The 15,274-nt window shown below is 39.9% G+C and overlaps 2 protein-coding genes across 2 annotated transcripts in view; one reads left to right on the top strand and one right to left on the bottom strand.

The window, feature by feature from the left end:
* LOC127843258 (ion channel TACAN-like) overlaps positions 1 to 2,010 on the top strand; it is a 39,902-nt gene extending 37,892 nt beyond the window's left edge. The window contains exons 11-12 of the mRNA XM_052373129.1: positions 395 to 463; positions 1,164 to 2,010. Of these exons, the coding sequence (XP_052229089.1) occupies positions 395 to 463; positions 1,164 to 1,322 (228 nt within the window). The 3' untranslated portion in view covers positions 1,323 to 2,010. The remainder of the gene's footprint in view (positions 1 to 394; positions 464 to 1,163) is intronic.
* A 2,124-nt stretch (positions 2,011 to 4,134) lies between these two features.
* The window catches only part of LOC127843193 (uncharacterized), a 32,668-nt gene continuing 21,528 nt past the window's right edge, over positions 4,135 to 15,274 (bottom strand). The window contains exons 20-33 of the mRNA XM_052373060.1: positions 14,844 to 15,005; positions 14,225 to 14,428; positions 13,937 to 14,053; positions 13,399 to 13,539; positions 12,924 to 13,194; positions 12,451 to 12,577; positions 11,961 to 12,132; positions 11,243 to 11,355; positions 10,690 to 10,867; positions 9,796 to 9,861; positions 9,346 to 9,513; positions 7,371 to 7,537; positions 4,783 to 4,930; positions 4,135 to 4,517 (exon numbers count right to left, since the gene is read on the bottom strand). Coding sequence (XP_052229020.1) covers positions 4,402 to 4,517; positions 4,783 to 4,930; positions 7,371 to 7,537; positions 9,346 to 9,513; positions 9,796 to 9,861; positions 10,690 to 10,867; positions 11,243 to 11,355; positions 11,961 to 12,132; positions 12,451 to 12,577; positions 12,924 to 13,194; positions 13,399 to 13,539; positions 13,937 to 14,053; positions 14,225 to 14,428; positions 14,844 to 15,005 — 2,150 coding nt within the window. The 3' untranslated portion in view covers positions 4,135 to 4,401. The remainder of the gene's footprint in view (positions 4,518 to 4,782; positions 4,931 to 7,370; positions 7,538 to 9,345; positions 9,514 to 9,795; positions 9,862 to 10,689; positions 10,868 to 11,242; positions 11,356 to 11,960; positions 12,133 to 12,450; positions 12,578 to 12,923; positions 13,195 to 13,398; positions 13,540 to 13,936; positions 14,054 to 14,224; positions 14,429 to 14,843; positions 15,006 to 15,274) is intronic.

The following is a 15,274-nucleotide window of genomic DNA, read 5'->3' as shown; positions in this document are numbered from 1 at the left end:
TAGGGAATATCACAGACTGGGTAGGGTATATCACAGACTGGGTAGGGTGTTTCACAGACTGGGGAGGGAAAAGCACAGACTGGGTAGGGAATATCACAGACTGGGTAGGGTAGATCACAGACTGGGTTGGGTGTTTCACAGACTGGGTAGGGAAAATCACAGACTGGGTAGGGAATATCACAGACTGGGGAGGGAATATCACAGACTTGGTAGGGAATATCAGGAGAATAAAGTTATTATTACGGTCATCCACGATCTCATTGATAATGCAATTTTTCATAGCACAAAATTTGTTCGAAAGACTCTACAATCATTGATGAAAATAATTTTGTGTGTGACAATCATCAGCTTTATTGGTGTGATAAGCTATTACAATAGTGTTTGTTGTATGCAGCTGTTCCAGCTGTACAACGCAGTGGTGCTGTTCATGCTGAGCAGGGATCCACAATGCACAGAATGGCAGGTCAGTACACAGAGTGGCAGGTCAGTACACAGAATGGCAGGTCAGTACACAGAGTGGCAGGTGCAATGCAAAATGGCAGCCTGTTGTAGGCATACCCTTTGATATCGATATCTTGGCATGTTGTTTTATGTACATCATACACAGGTTTTGACTCACAAGAAATAATATATATACTGAAAAATTATAAACATTACTACAATTGTAAACAATTAACATTATGTTGTGGTTTTTTAAACTAATTATGTTAATTGACATGGCATTTGCTAAAAACATGGATAAACTGAACACCTTTGAAAACAGTTTGATTGAACCGTTTCCACTGTCTTTGTTTAAGATAGGTTTCTTTGTATTGATTTCTGACAGAGTTAATTGTCAGGTAAGCATTTTATAAGTATGTAAGATTAGGATCTGAATGTTACAGAGTGCTTTTAAGGAACAGGGTGGAATGTTTCTTTTAAGTTCTTTAAATTAAAAGTTACTTGATGTGCTTTCATTTGTTAAAGCATAAATTATTCATCAAATAAAAATATTGCAAACTTTTGGTGAATTAAAGTTATGTTGACAATTTAATTCATGTATTGACCCGCTTTAAGGGCTGGCAGAAAAAAGACCAAGTAACCAACTGAAGGTTTATTTTGATACAGATATTTTACTGCAATATTCTGTATTTTATGTGACATTTTCCACATGATGTGTGTAGGTGCTGGTGTTGAGTGTGATCCACCTGGTGCTGTTTGCTGGAAACATGAGCACCACGCTGCGCGTCATACGCCAGAAACTTTCGGACGACTTGAAGAAGAAAATGAAATTCCTGAAACACAAGTACCGCTTCAGCAACTCTAAACCTAAGCAGATATAAATGCTTATTATGTTTGTAGCAGAAAAATGCCTTTGCAAAAAGTGAATATTTTTGCCATATTTGGTGATTTATGAATTTTCAGTTTTTCTATGAACAGCACAACAAGAATGTGCATATTACAAATTCTCATGATCAGTATGCTCACATCAAACTCACATTTAGTGTTAAGTCACAGTATGTTAGTCTCAGTTGACACTTATCATTATGGACATGCTAAGAAAAACTGATGTTGATTTTTAAAAAAAAGCTGTATACGGTTTAGTAAATAAATTACATTTCATACAAGTAATTGTTATTTATTACTTTTCTTCCAGAATGAAATGATCCACTGTTATATTTCTCCTACAAAATTTTCCAAACTTTCTCTGTATTTTCTAGAGAACTTGAGAAAATATTTAAACTACTGTTTATCATGTATTATCAGTATACCTGCATATCGTTCAAATAATATAAAAAAATACCTGTTATGATTAAATTTCGTAATTTAAAAGTGTTATTATGAATGTATTATTGATGGAAAATTAAATCACATGCTTAAAGTTGGGAACTGGTTCAGCATTTTACATTCATTCACTTTTAAAATTGTTACCTTCGTGTCAAGAGTTTATTTAAATTTACTTGGCAACTTGCCTCTGGTCGAGTTCCAACTGTTTTGAAGTGATTGAAGTATAATAAAAGCTCTACATAATGTGTTGTGTTGTCGTATATCGTGTAAAAGTTTTTATGTCCCCCACTATAGTAGTGGGGGACACATTGTTTTTGCCCTGTCTGTTGGTCTGTTGGTCTGTTTGCGCCAACTTTAACATTTTGCAATAACTTTTGCTATATTGAAGATAGCAACTTCATATTTGGCATGCATGTGTATCTCATGAAGCTGCACATTTTGAGTGGTGAAAGTTCAAGGTCAAGGTCATCCTTCAAGGTCATAGGTCAAATATATGTGGCCAAAATCGCTAATTTTATGAATACTTTTGCAATATTGAAGATAGCAACTTGATATTTGGCATGCATGTGTATCTCATGGAGCTGCACATTTTGAGTGGTGAAAGGTCAAGGTCATTCTTCAAGGTCAGAGGTCAAATATATGTGGCCCAAATCGCTTATTTTATAAATACTTTTGCAATATTGAAGATAGCAACTTGATATTTGGCATGCATGTGCAACTCATGGAGCTGCACATTTTGAGTGGTGAAAGGTCAAGGTCATCCTTCAAGGTCAGAGGTCAAATATATGTGGCCCAAATCACTTATTTTATGAATACTTTTGCAATATTGAAGATAGCAACTTGATATTTGGCATGCATGTGTATCTCATGGAGCTGCACATTTTCAGTGGTGAAAGGTCAAGGTCATCCTTCACAAGGTCAAGGTCATCCTTCAAGGTCAAACGTCATATAGGGGGACATTGTGTTTCACAAACACATCTTGTTAATTTATGCATACATACATATACAAACTTTGTAATTCAAAAAGTCCATATTTGTATAAAGAGGCCAAAAAGTTCAGTTATTCAGTTTTCAAAGGTTTCTGAAAGCCCCGAGTGTGTCAAAGGCCGAGTTCGGTTTTCATGTTTAACTGCATTCAGTTCAAATGTTTACTAAGAAATGCTGCTAACAATCAATATAAATTAAGAAACTTGTTATAGACAAAGAAGTCCTGGTATAAATGAAAAATGTGCTGTCAAGAAGACATTCCTACATTTTTCCTATATGTTGATCAAAATTTAGTTGACAGTCTAGAGCAGTCTTATTTATTATTCCCTGCCAAAGGCGGAAGGATATAGAAATGGCATTGTATGTCCATTAGTCAGTCCTTCTGTCACAATTTTTTGAGAATTATATCTCAGAAACTATATGATATCAACATAAACTTCATAGGTGTATAGATATCAATAAGAAGAAGTGCCATGCACAAGAACCACAACCCTATACTTTCTTTAACAAGAGTTATTGCTCTTTGTTGTTTTTATCTGGTGTTACTTTGCAATGCTATATTTCACTGTCTTAAATAAGAGTTATATCCCTTTGTTGTTTTTGTTTAATTGAATTTTTTAATAACTATATCTGATATGATACAACGGTTCAACATGAAACTTCATGGGTGTGCAGAAATCAATGGGAAGAGGTACCATGCACGAGAACCAAAACCCAACACTTTCTTAACTAATAGTTATTGCCCAATGTTGTTTTTGTATGATGTTACATAACAATTCTTTACCTCAGATATGCTACAAGATTTCATCATGAAACTTCTTGGGTGTATTGCTATCAATGAGGTGAATTGCAATGCACAAAAACAGTTACCCTACACTTAATTATTTTTTATTATAATGCCATATATCAAGAGATTTGCACCCATCCATAAACATTTTCATTTGGCAGGTGATATCAATTCAACGACTTTGCTTGTTATATTTTATTTTGTTAGTCAGTGGTATTAAAAATATAGCAAAGGAAAGTTGTTTTTTCTCTTGTATTAATAACTGTTGTTAGAAAGCTTTCCAGTGTTTATGGCAGGTATGAGAGATGCTTTAAGGAAATAGTAAAACAGTAATGTTAAATATGTAAAAAAATATGTACTCGTATTTAAAATGTTACATTCCCATTCTCTCAGGAGCGCTGCAAGTAGAGGATAATAGCAAAAGTATTCTGAACGACATAGGTTTGTTTCAGTTGTAAAATTGATGCAGTAACTAAAGGAAGTAAGATTTGCAAATGCATTGTGTATGAATCTACTTGAATAAGTTTGAGAGTAATAAGTAAACCATATCAATGAAGTTGTGTAGATTCCATCGAGGCACACACAACTCGAAATAATAAGGGACATTTTATTTTAAAACTTGTAAAACTATTACAGCCATTTCCTTGATACCCATACAAAAATACTGCCCTTTAGTAACCTTAATTCAAAACGGCACTTAAACCGGCCATAGAATTACAACTACCAAAAAAAAAACGGTATCATGAGATAATAGTAACACATCATGCCTATTATGCACACAAACGTCAATTCAGAACAACACTATTTCTGTAAACACTGATACCCACACACACTTGTGCTGGGGTTTGTGATACTGAAGGTCACACAAAATCGTCATCGTCATCAGACGTGTTCTCCTCCATATCCTGGTCGGGGTCAGAGGGATCCAAGATCACCTGATCGTCGTCACCGACCAGCTCCAGGAAACCTCCTGCGTCTGCAAAAACCAGGTTATAAAATATATGAGATCAGAATATCAGTAAGACTGACATCTGCAAATAGAACAGATGGATTCTCCCATATGCTGCTTTGACCTCACGTGGTGTATGGTATAAACAATATAAACTTACAAAAATACATGCCAATAGGTGTGTTCTCTTCTGAACGAAATGTTATTGCGCTCAATACCCGGTATGAATGTAGAAGAATATGTCTGGAGGTTTTCACATTTTATTAAAATTGAAACTTATTTCTCGATTTACCTTGACCATGGAACAGTTCTTCGTAGCTAGCTTTTTCCTCTGAAGTTCTGCCTGGAAAGTTGTGTAGGCTCCATGTTACCACTTCAGCTGGCTTTCCGATGGTGCCCAGAATGCGCCTGCAGTCCGAGCTGTAGCCCAGGTTGTTCACCTGCTCAGGTGTAAACGTCGTGAACAAGTGCAAAACATCATAAACTGTATGGTTAGGGGAAACTTAGCAGATGCAATTGTTCACGTAGCACCAAAATCACAGGCATAAACAAGTTTGAACGAATATGTTCTTTTATTTGTTGATACATACGTTTTGCTTCAGTTCATGCATTTAAACAATGTCTGTTAATGTAATGTGTTCCTTCCAAATGGGATGCTCTTCCATGCATTACCGTTCTATCGAGGTTGTATGAGTCTTACCGTTCTATCGAGGATGAAGGAGGCTTGCCAACTATCGAGGGTTAAGGAGGTATACCGTTCTATCAAGGGAGAAGGCGTACCGTTTTAACAAGGGAATAGGAGGCTTACTGTTCTAGCAAGGGTACATGAGGCGTGCCGTTCTATCGAGGATGTATGAGGCTCACCGTTCAATCAAGGGTGTAGGAGGCTTACAGGTCTTTCAAGAGAGTAGGAGGCTTACCGTTCAATCAAGGGTGTAGGAGGCTCACCGTTCAATCAAGGGTGTAGGAGGCTTACAGGTCTTTCAAGGGAGTAGGAGGCTTACCGTTCTATTGAGGGTGTATGAGGCTCACCGTTCAATCAAGGGTGTAGGAGGCTTACAGGTCTTTCAAGGGAGTAGGAGGCTTACCGTTCTATTGAGGGTGTATGAGGCTCACCGTTCAATCAAGGGTGTAGGAGGCTTACAGGTCTTTCAAGAGAGAAGGAGGCTTACCGTTCTATCGAGGGTGTATGAGGCTCACCGTTCAATCAAGGGTGTAGGAGGCTTACAGGTCTTTCAAGAGAGTAGGAGGCTTACCGTTCAATCAAGGGTGTAGGAGGCTTACAGGTCTTTCAAGGGAGTAGGAGGCTTACCGTTCTATTGAGGGTGTATGAGGCTCACCGTTCAATCAAGGGTGTAGGAGGCTTACAGGTCTTTCAAGGGAGTAGGAGGCTTACCGTTCTATTGAGGGTGTATGAGGCTCACCGTTCAATCAAGGGTGTAGGAGGCTTACAGGTCTTTCAAGAGAGAAGGAGGCTTACCGTTCTATCGAGGGTGTATGAGGCTCACCGTTCAATCAAGGGTGTAGGAGGCTTACAGGTCTTTCAAGAGAGTAGGAGGCTTACCGTTCAATCAAGGGTGTAGGAGGCTTACCGTTCAATCAAGGGTGTAGGAGGCTTACAGGTCTTTCAAGGGAGTAGGAGGCTTACCGTTCTATCGAGGGTGTAGGAGGCTTACCGTTCTATCGAGGGTGTATGAGGCTCACCGTTCAATCAAGGGTGTAGGAGGCTTACCGTTCTATCGAGGATGTAGGAGGCTTACCGTTCTATCGAGGGTGTATGAGGCTCACCGTTCAATCAAGGGAGTAGGAGGCTTACCGTTCTATCGAGGGTGTATGAGGCTTACCGTTCAATCAAGGGTGTATGAGGCTTACCGTTCAATCAAGGGTGTAGGAGGCTTACAGGTCTTTCAAGGGAGTAGGAGGCTTACCGTTCTATTGAGGGTGTATGAGGCTTACCGTTCAATCAAGGGTGTAGGAGGCTTACAGGTCTTTCAAGAGAGAAGGAGGCTTACCGTTCAATCGAGGGTGTATGAGGCTCACCGTTCAATCAAGGGTGTAGGAGGCTTACAGGTCTTTCAAGAGAGTAGGAGGCTTACCGTTCAATCAAGGGTGTAGGAGGCTTACAGGTCTTTCAAGAGAGTAGGAGGCTTACCGTTCAATCAAGGGTGTAGGAGGCTTACAGGTCTTTCAAGGGAGTAGGAGGCTTACCGTTCTATCGAGGGTGTAGGAGGCTTACCGTTCTATCGAGGATGTAGGAGGCTTACCGTTCTATCGAGGGTGTATGAGGCTCACCGTTCAATCAAGGGTGTAGGAGGCTTACCGTTCTATCGAGGATGTAGGAGGCTTACCGTTCTATCGAGGGTGTATGAGGCTCACCGTTCAATCAAGGGAGTAGGAGGCTTACCGTTCTATCGAGGGTGTATGAGGCTTACCGTTCTATCGAGGGTGTATGAGGCTTACCGTTCAATCAAGGGTGTATGAGGCTTACCGTTCAATCAAGGGTGTTGGAGGCTTACAGGTCTTTCAAGGGAGTAGGAGGCTTACCGTTCTATTGAGGGTGTATGAGGCTTACCGTTCAATCAAGGGTGTAGGAGGCTTACAGGTCTTTCAAGGGAGTAGGAGGCTTACCGTTCTATTGAGGGTGTAGGAGGCTCACCGTTCAATCAAGGGTGTAGGAGGCTTACAGGTCTTTCAAGGGAGTAGGAGGCTTACCGTTCAATCAAGGGTGTATGAGGCTCACCGTTCAATCAAGGGTGTAGGAGGCTTACAGGTCTTTCAAGGGAGTAGGAGGCTTACCGTTCAATCAAGGGTGTAGGAGGCTTACCGTTCAATCAAGGGTGTAGGAGGCTTACAGGTCTTTCAAGGGAGTAGGAGGCTTACCGTTCTATCGAGGGTGTAGGAGGCTATTTCGCTGAAGGTTTTCTTGTCCCAGAGACGCAGCGTCATTTCCTCTGTCCAGCTGCCGTAGGTGAGGACGTACGGGGCCTCTGAGCTGTACACGATCTCAACGGCAGTACGGTGGCCGAACACGCGATGAAGCAGATTTCCTGCCATAGGGATAATGCTACACTTAAGATGATGCAGGGTTTAAAAAAAGCCCATTAGCCAAACAGTTTGATGTGTGATCGGTTTTCTTAGAAAATTTTAAATACTAAATGTAGTCTATTCTGCACGTATTTAAATAGCAATATAAGGGTGGACAACTCGTATCACGTATCATATCCACTGTCAGTGTAGTTTCATATACTCGTTTAAATCGCTTTATAGCTTTAAGCTTGACAGCAATGTTGGTACTAAAATTCAACATTGTACATAAGAATAACATAAAACCACACAACATAACCAGCTAAGTTAATAATTGGAATAAACGTGTATAAATTGACACATTAAGTGATGTCAGCCGAAGCCTCTCGTTTTGTATTGTTTACATGTATAATATATTATTAATTGTAAAGATGAAATAGACAATAACATCAATTAGGGTTTTCAAATGATATAAATTTGCGAATGGCGTTTTAACAACAAACAAGAAATATTTTTTAAAAAAGATATACGGCGTTGATTGTGGTTGGAGTTGGTGAAAGGTAAAAAGTTCAATGAATAACATCAAAGATAGCGAATGTCTTTTTCTGTGCAGTTCTTAGCTGCATCACACGCAGTACGGGATGTTACGCGGAGTTTTTGCGGCTTATTTAACATTATTACATATTGCTGGTCATAAACCTATAGATACAAAACCGAAAACCAAAAGAAGAATGGAAGTGAAATCAAAACATATATGAGTCAACCGGCCACACGCGAAGTATCCGTACATATTTTAAATATTTATACGCGCGTTCTTCGAACAAACCTGTTTTAGTGGTTATTCGGGCATTGCTATTTGATTCGATTATTAACAGTATCGAGAATCATCACGCTCATGCTGAAGACATTAGTCAATATGGTGGAATAATTCTTGTTAAATTAATCAAAAATAGTATTTATCATGGTATTGTTGAAAACACATTAAGAATCTATTATGTATTGACATACCATAATTATATCGCTGAATATCTTCATTTAACATATTTCTGGTCTAAGGAAAATTCCAGTTCACCTAGTTCACGCGATAGCGTCTATATATTATATAACGATTATTTTACTGGCCTCGAACTGACCATGATACCTTGCGGGTTGGAATGCAATGCATTAAAGTGAGGCCGCGCTTCCACTGCTGGAACGACGGCTTGTTTAAACTTAATACTTTTACATGTTAAATGTTCAATATCGAAAACAATTTAAAATGGTTAGGCCAAAACGAATATCAGGATAGGGAAAAACGATAGTTTTATGAACTTAAATATACTAGTACACAGACAGGAATATGGAAGTAATTACTAAATATAAGAACATAGTCTTTAAGTACAAACGCTCTGGCGCTGACAATCCTCTGAAAATAAAAGGTGCACGCACAAACTGTATTGATGTCAAGAGTTTAGTGTAAAACCTGTTCTATCTATCAAGCCTTTTCATTAGAGATAAAATTGTTTCATGCTGAACACGCAGTAAAACAGTGTTACAAAGACGCGGTCATGTTGCCAATGTTCTGGTGGTATGCTCAAATCAGCCAATGGAATAAATAAAGTGTATTCATTCGTGTCTTACCGCGGGAAATTTTATTTGAATTTTATTGGACACTTACAGAGGTCAGGTAAGGTCAAAAATGATGTTAAACAGCTACGCCGAAAAAAATGTCAGTTTAAATAGATCTGCCATCCCCACTGAATACAAGTATTTAACCCTAGCAGGCTAATGCAAGTATAGCTACTGGTTGTAGTAAGTGAGCAAATCACAAAAGTGTACAACATTATCTTGCCTGACTGAATGTTGAATACTCTCAAGATGAAATCGTCGTGTGTGCTCAGCAGCCGGCTGTCGTCCAGGAACTCAAACATGTCGACTGCGCACGAACTTCCGGTGCGGTCCTTACTGGAGGAGTAGCGGTTGTGGTATTCAACGTCGACTAGGGATGTCACCAGCGAACCTGACCAAGAGCGTATGTAAATATGTGGTGATACAGCACAGTATCCACAAGAATTGTAGCATGGGTTATAGTTATACATGTACTGCGTTTAATTAAATAATATTTCGATTGCGACTTAATTGTTTAAAGAAAAGGCTGGTTATGTGGATGCGTATCGGTATGCCAAATAAGATGTATGGATGTGTAATGACAAACAATATAAATCTTCAATACCAATGGCTTTGTTGTAGAAGATGCACCCAACACTAGTCAGAATTGAGAACACAACTAAGGATTGTCTACCTTTATTTGTGTCCCATACTTCTAGGTATATTTCAGCTTGTTCGTATTTGTCTTGAGGAGGTAATCCTGAAATTTAACTTTACATAATATATCACAAGATTCATAAATCTGAACAAAAAATATCGTAAGAACCGGCGAATCACAGACAGATAAACTTGAAGCTATATGTGAATGACCAACAATACACGAACTGCTGATACCATATAATACAACACCGAGCAATTGGTTAATAAACGAGTTTAAAGAAAACAAATGGCGATTCGTTGCGAGCATAAAATTGTGAAAACTATTTGATGACACATCACACCCAGCACTTCAATCAAATACAAAACACAGGCACATTATATAAGTGAATATTAAATGGATAACATAATGGGGAGAAATGTGACGACATTTAGAACACCGACCTTACCTCGTAAAGCTAATTAAAGGAAATACATGTATATATTGTTAATATGTGAAGTGTTGTAAGTGATTGATCAAGAAGCATGAATATTGAACAATCCACATTAATTTATTCAGGCCGTTTTAGAGAAATTAGAATAACCGCACTAACTGGAGTTATTAAAGCGAGATGCCGCCATACATTGCACATTAAATTAGTACAAGGACATATAACTTGCCATTATCGACATCGGCACTTCAAAATTCTCTTCTGTGAATATCAAACGATTTTTGTATTATGTATATTGCGGTTTCTTGTATTCATACTTGGATGGCGTCGTGTTTCCCGAGGTAAATGACATCCTAAATTAATAAGAGTAAATAATGGATTATTGCTTTATCTTTTAATTAGTACCAGCTTTCAATATGATGTTAGCTTTATTTGCTACATCTGCATCCTTTAAATGCTAATGTGTCGGTATAAAGCTTTGCTAAGATAGCGGGATGTACCTTCTACTTTGAAGACAACGTGGTTTCCGCTGGGATGCAACAACACTCCCTCCTCATCTAGCATGGCGGTGTGTCGCGACTCTATGGTTTTTTGTAGTTTGCGTCTGGCTAGATCGAACACGAACAGACGACCACTATCCTCACTCCAGGCGACCAGACGATCGCCCGGGCTGCACGTCTGCAAGACAGTACTCATATGAACACGTTGTGCATTTACAAGTGTTTGTTTTAACTTGAACATTCATTCATGTGAAGTGTAAGCAACGCTCACAGAGACTTGCAAGTTGGAGTACATATCACGCATTCGAAATGCATTGTTATAACTACATTCGAAAAGTTTAACACTTTTCCATACATTGAGGTAATTAAAACCATTTTTGCAAAAAATGTGTTGAAAATAGAAATGATTTTGAAATGACATAATCCATCACAGGGTCAACGGGTGTAACTGTTGGTGAGGTATGTGTATGGTACACGGTATATCCATCCATTTTTTAACCAAATTATTTGTAGACAAAGTGCTCTGCCATTCATGTACACGGCGTACCCATACCGAGATGCCGTCCAGTTTATCCTGCGTGCCTGTCTGCAGCATAGCGGTCACGTGACCAGTGGAGATCTCGTACACCTTCACCGCATGACGACCCCCGCTCAGACACACTACCTCTACAGACGCAAAATACAGGCATGACAGGTAGTGGGGCAATTACCTTTTACATACAATACGGAAGTCACGTCCAGTAATTGGAAATACAAATTGCAATCTGAACAATACAAATGATCCGCATTTTAGGAAACCCGGGCATAATGTGTGTGCGTATATTGTCTTTCCAGATTAGCCTGTACAGTCAGCATGGGCTAGCCAATCAGGGCTGTACAGTCAGCATGGGCTAGCCAATCAGGGCTGTACAGTCAGCATGGGCTAGCCAATCAGGGCTGTACAGTCAGCCTGGGCTAGCCAATCAGGGCCGATACTTCCCGCTTTAATTGTATTTTCGTTTAATTAAGTATATTAGCAAAACTCGAGTTAAGGCGGAAAGTGTCGTCCCTGATTAGCCTATACGGACTGCATAGGCCAATCTGGGATGACACTTTACGCAAATGAATTAAAACTCGTTCTCCCAGAGTGAGGCTCAACTAAAAGCGCAGGCGAAGACAAACATACAGGCACTCTTAAATGACATGCGTACCTGAAAATGACAAGCATGGTAATTGAATCGTGTTTGCAAGTCATGCACGCGTTTAGTAGAACTGCAAATACCGATACTTGCCATTTCGTTTCTTATTAAGTTTGAATTTATATTTTCGACTCGGAAGGTAGCCTTGAAATTCCCGAGTGACTTTAAGGGTATCTATCTTGAGAACTTTTATCTTCTGGACGACATCGTGAACTATGAGCGCCTCGCTGTCACTGAGGACCTCCATATGGAGGATGGAGCTATCCTGCAGGACATATCGACATTGATCGATTACAAATCAGCCGCGCTCTGAGAAAACGGGGCTTCATGAGTGTGCGTTAAGTGTCGGCCAATATTAAATTGCGGACGGTACAGACTTATCTTAACGACACTTTCCGCACATGCATTAACCACCGTTTCTCAGAGTTCGGCTCAAATATTAAACGGCATATATTCAATTTTATATCATCTGCCTTGAACAGCAATAACAGTAGCACCATTCTATTTACTCGTGTTTAATATGATAAATACACATACTAAGTATACTGTATTAGGAAAGTTGCTCAGATCACCGACTACTGACCAGTTCCCGCTGCCTGACTGGCCGGTGCTTCTCCAGGTCGTATACGAACAGGAATTGGCTGTCGTTGGCGCGACTCTTAAAGCCGAACCCGAGCACGTAGCGGGGGTTGGGTAGTGAATGCAGCATCCTAGAGCCGGGATTTTACAAAACACAAGCGTATTTTACCGATGACAGAACGTTTTATGTTAAAATATAAAGAACCCGCCACATAAACACCAAGGATGCGAAAAATAATATATATTATAATATTATACAAATGTATTCACATTCTTCGCCGACGCAAGTATACACGAGTCGCGTTCTAGGAAAAAATGGCTTAATGCATGTGCTTAGATTTATCTCAGATAAGCCTGTGCAGTCCGCGGAAAGTGTCGTTCCTGATTAGCCTGTGCGAACTGAACAGGCTAATCTGGGTTGACATTTTACGCCCATGTACATCTCCCAGTTTTACCAGGACGAGGCTCATATATTACCGTATTCTGTTCGCCTCTATAGCAGGCGTCTGGCTGATCGTCTGCGCCTTGCGGGAGCGGTCCCATACTCGCACATTGGAGTCCTCCGCCGATGTGACCACTGTTCGCATGTCGTTGGTGCAGGCCCGGGTCACGTCTACTGTGTGCTCCAGCTCGTCCGAGTGATTCGACGTCTTAAGGTCAAAGAATGTCACGAACGTTGATTTGACGAAATACATCACCTTCGAGTCATTTGAACACTTCAGGCTTCGCGTGTAGTAATCCGGATTGCCTGAAAAACCACCACAGGGATCAGTATTTGAAATATGATATGTGATGATATGTAATATGATTTATCCCGCGATTCTTTTGTGGGATATCGTTGTCGTTTTCTGATAAATCAATACATATATCCAACATTAAATAACGTTGTTTTTTATTACTGATTATGCTAAAAATATTGTAATGGCAAACTCAAGTCAGTAAAGAGACATACCTCGCACGATTTGAACCTTTTTCTTCAACCGGAAGTCAAAGAAGACGATATCGTTGCTAAATACATTGCTGTATACGAGGTGTTTCTCGTCTGCGGTAAATGTCATCTCGTCCACCTCATACTGGATTTCCTCTCCCACATCTGCACAACAGAAGCAATACCAACGAACAAAAGTCATCATGCACCCGTACCCCGGAGTATGACCAGATGCCGGTAAGCGTATTTTATGTACTCAGGGTACAAAAGTGTATGCGGGGTACTTTTAAGTAGTACCTGAGCCGACAACGACTAATTAAGACGTATTAAAGTAATCAAACTATGTCACTGACAGTACTATAAGCCAGTTACATATTTTGCAGAAAGTTGATAAATACAACATTTTATATCAATTAAATGATCCAGGCATTCGATACTATGGTCTAAAAGTTTTATATATAGTTATTATACGGTTATGACACTAAATAACTTTAATCAATGGACAGGGGTATGTCTTTCTCCTCTACACTGATCCACCCATACCACATACTACTAGTATTACCTTCGTCCTTGAAAGGTTCAAATCCTCGAAACAATTCGGAACACGTCTTCTTCTTGATATCGACTACAGCGAAGTACACTTGATCCTTAGTTGTAACCGCCGCATAATTCCGCGAGCCTAAAATACATGTAGTTAAGTCTTTTTAAATTGATGGTCAATGTAAAATGGACACGTGAAGAAAATGCTGCGATGTTGCGTATTGTTTAACTATGTTCATATAATCTATGTTTAACTGCGCACAACTTCACTTGTTCAACTAAAGACCTCTGTACTTAGTAGGTGTGTTACCTGCGGCAATACTGGGGTGCTCAAATCGCATCCCGTCCTCTGCGGGGGCGTCGAAGCACTCGAACGTGAAGAGGGTAGACTGATCGGTCAGGTCAAGCGCCATGACGCCGCCCACACGGAATACCACGAGCACAGACTGGTTCTCGCCACATAGACACGACGGGTAGTCGTCCGTCACAGAGTTTAGGTCAAATACCTTCTCACCTGAACAGTGAAATTAATTAATTAACGTTTGTTTTATCTACACATGGTTTATCACTAATGAACATCGCAATGCGACTCGGAGCTTAATATGCTCTTTTTGAGTTGAGCATTTCACAGAATTGACGCCTATTCCCTGTCGTCGGGTGTTGTATTATTTGTATAGGTAGCTAGATGTAATAGTACTGCAAAAGAAATCAAGTTGTAAAATTTGGCAAGGTCATCTTACAATGAAAAATTCACGCAAGTAAGAATGTTGAACGGACGTACCAACGAAAAGATGTGCAGGGTGTATCATCTATACCACATATAATGACAGCATGTGTTTGCATATACTAGTATTCGAACGGTTTCTGTAAATGTTTTACCTGAATCAATAACTGATATATTAAAAAGTCCAATTGTCTATATCGGTCACCTGTGATGGCGTTTCTGAGAGTGAGTTTGTTTGCCTGGTCGATGAGGAAGTACTGATCCCTACAGCAAAAGCGGGCGCGGGATACCTTGCCCAGGCCGTCGTACACACGCAGCTGTTGACCGCTCTCTGTGCTCCACAGTCGCACTGAGCCGTCATCGGAACCTGACCAGAAAGAACTATAGACGAGATGCTCGCGTAGGCAATATACGGAACCAAATATACAAATACATGTATAGTTGATACAAACATGAGCTGAAATAGTTATGGACAAGGTGTGCGCGTAAGCAATACGGGGAACCAAATATACAGATAGAGTTGATTAGACCTTACCAGAAAGAACTATAGGCAGGGTGTGTGCGTAGGCAATACGGGGAACCAAATATACAGATAGAGTTGATTAGACCTTACCAGAAAGAACTATAGGCAGGGTG

The sequence above is a fragment of the Dreissena polymorpha genome, chromosome 1 (assembly GCF_020536995.1).
Source record: "Dreissena polymorpha isolate Duluth1 chromosome 1, UMN_Dpol_1.0, whole genome shotgun sequence".
Classification (NCBI taxonomy): Eukaryota; Metazoa; Mollusca; class Bivalvia; order Myida; family Dreissenidae; genus Dreissena; species Dreissena polymorpha.
The sequence above is the reverse complement of the archived record's forward strand: the minus strand, read 5'-3'. Positions and strand labels throughout refer to the sequence as shown.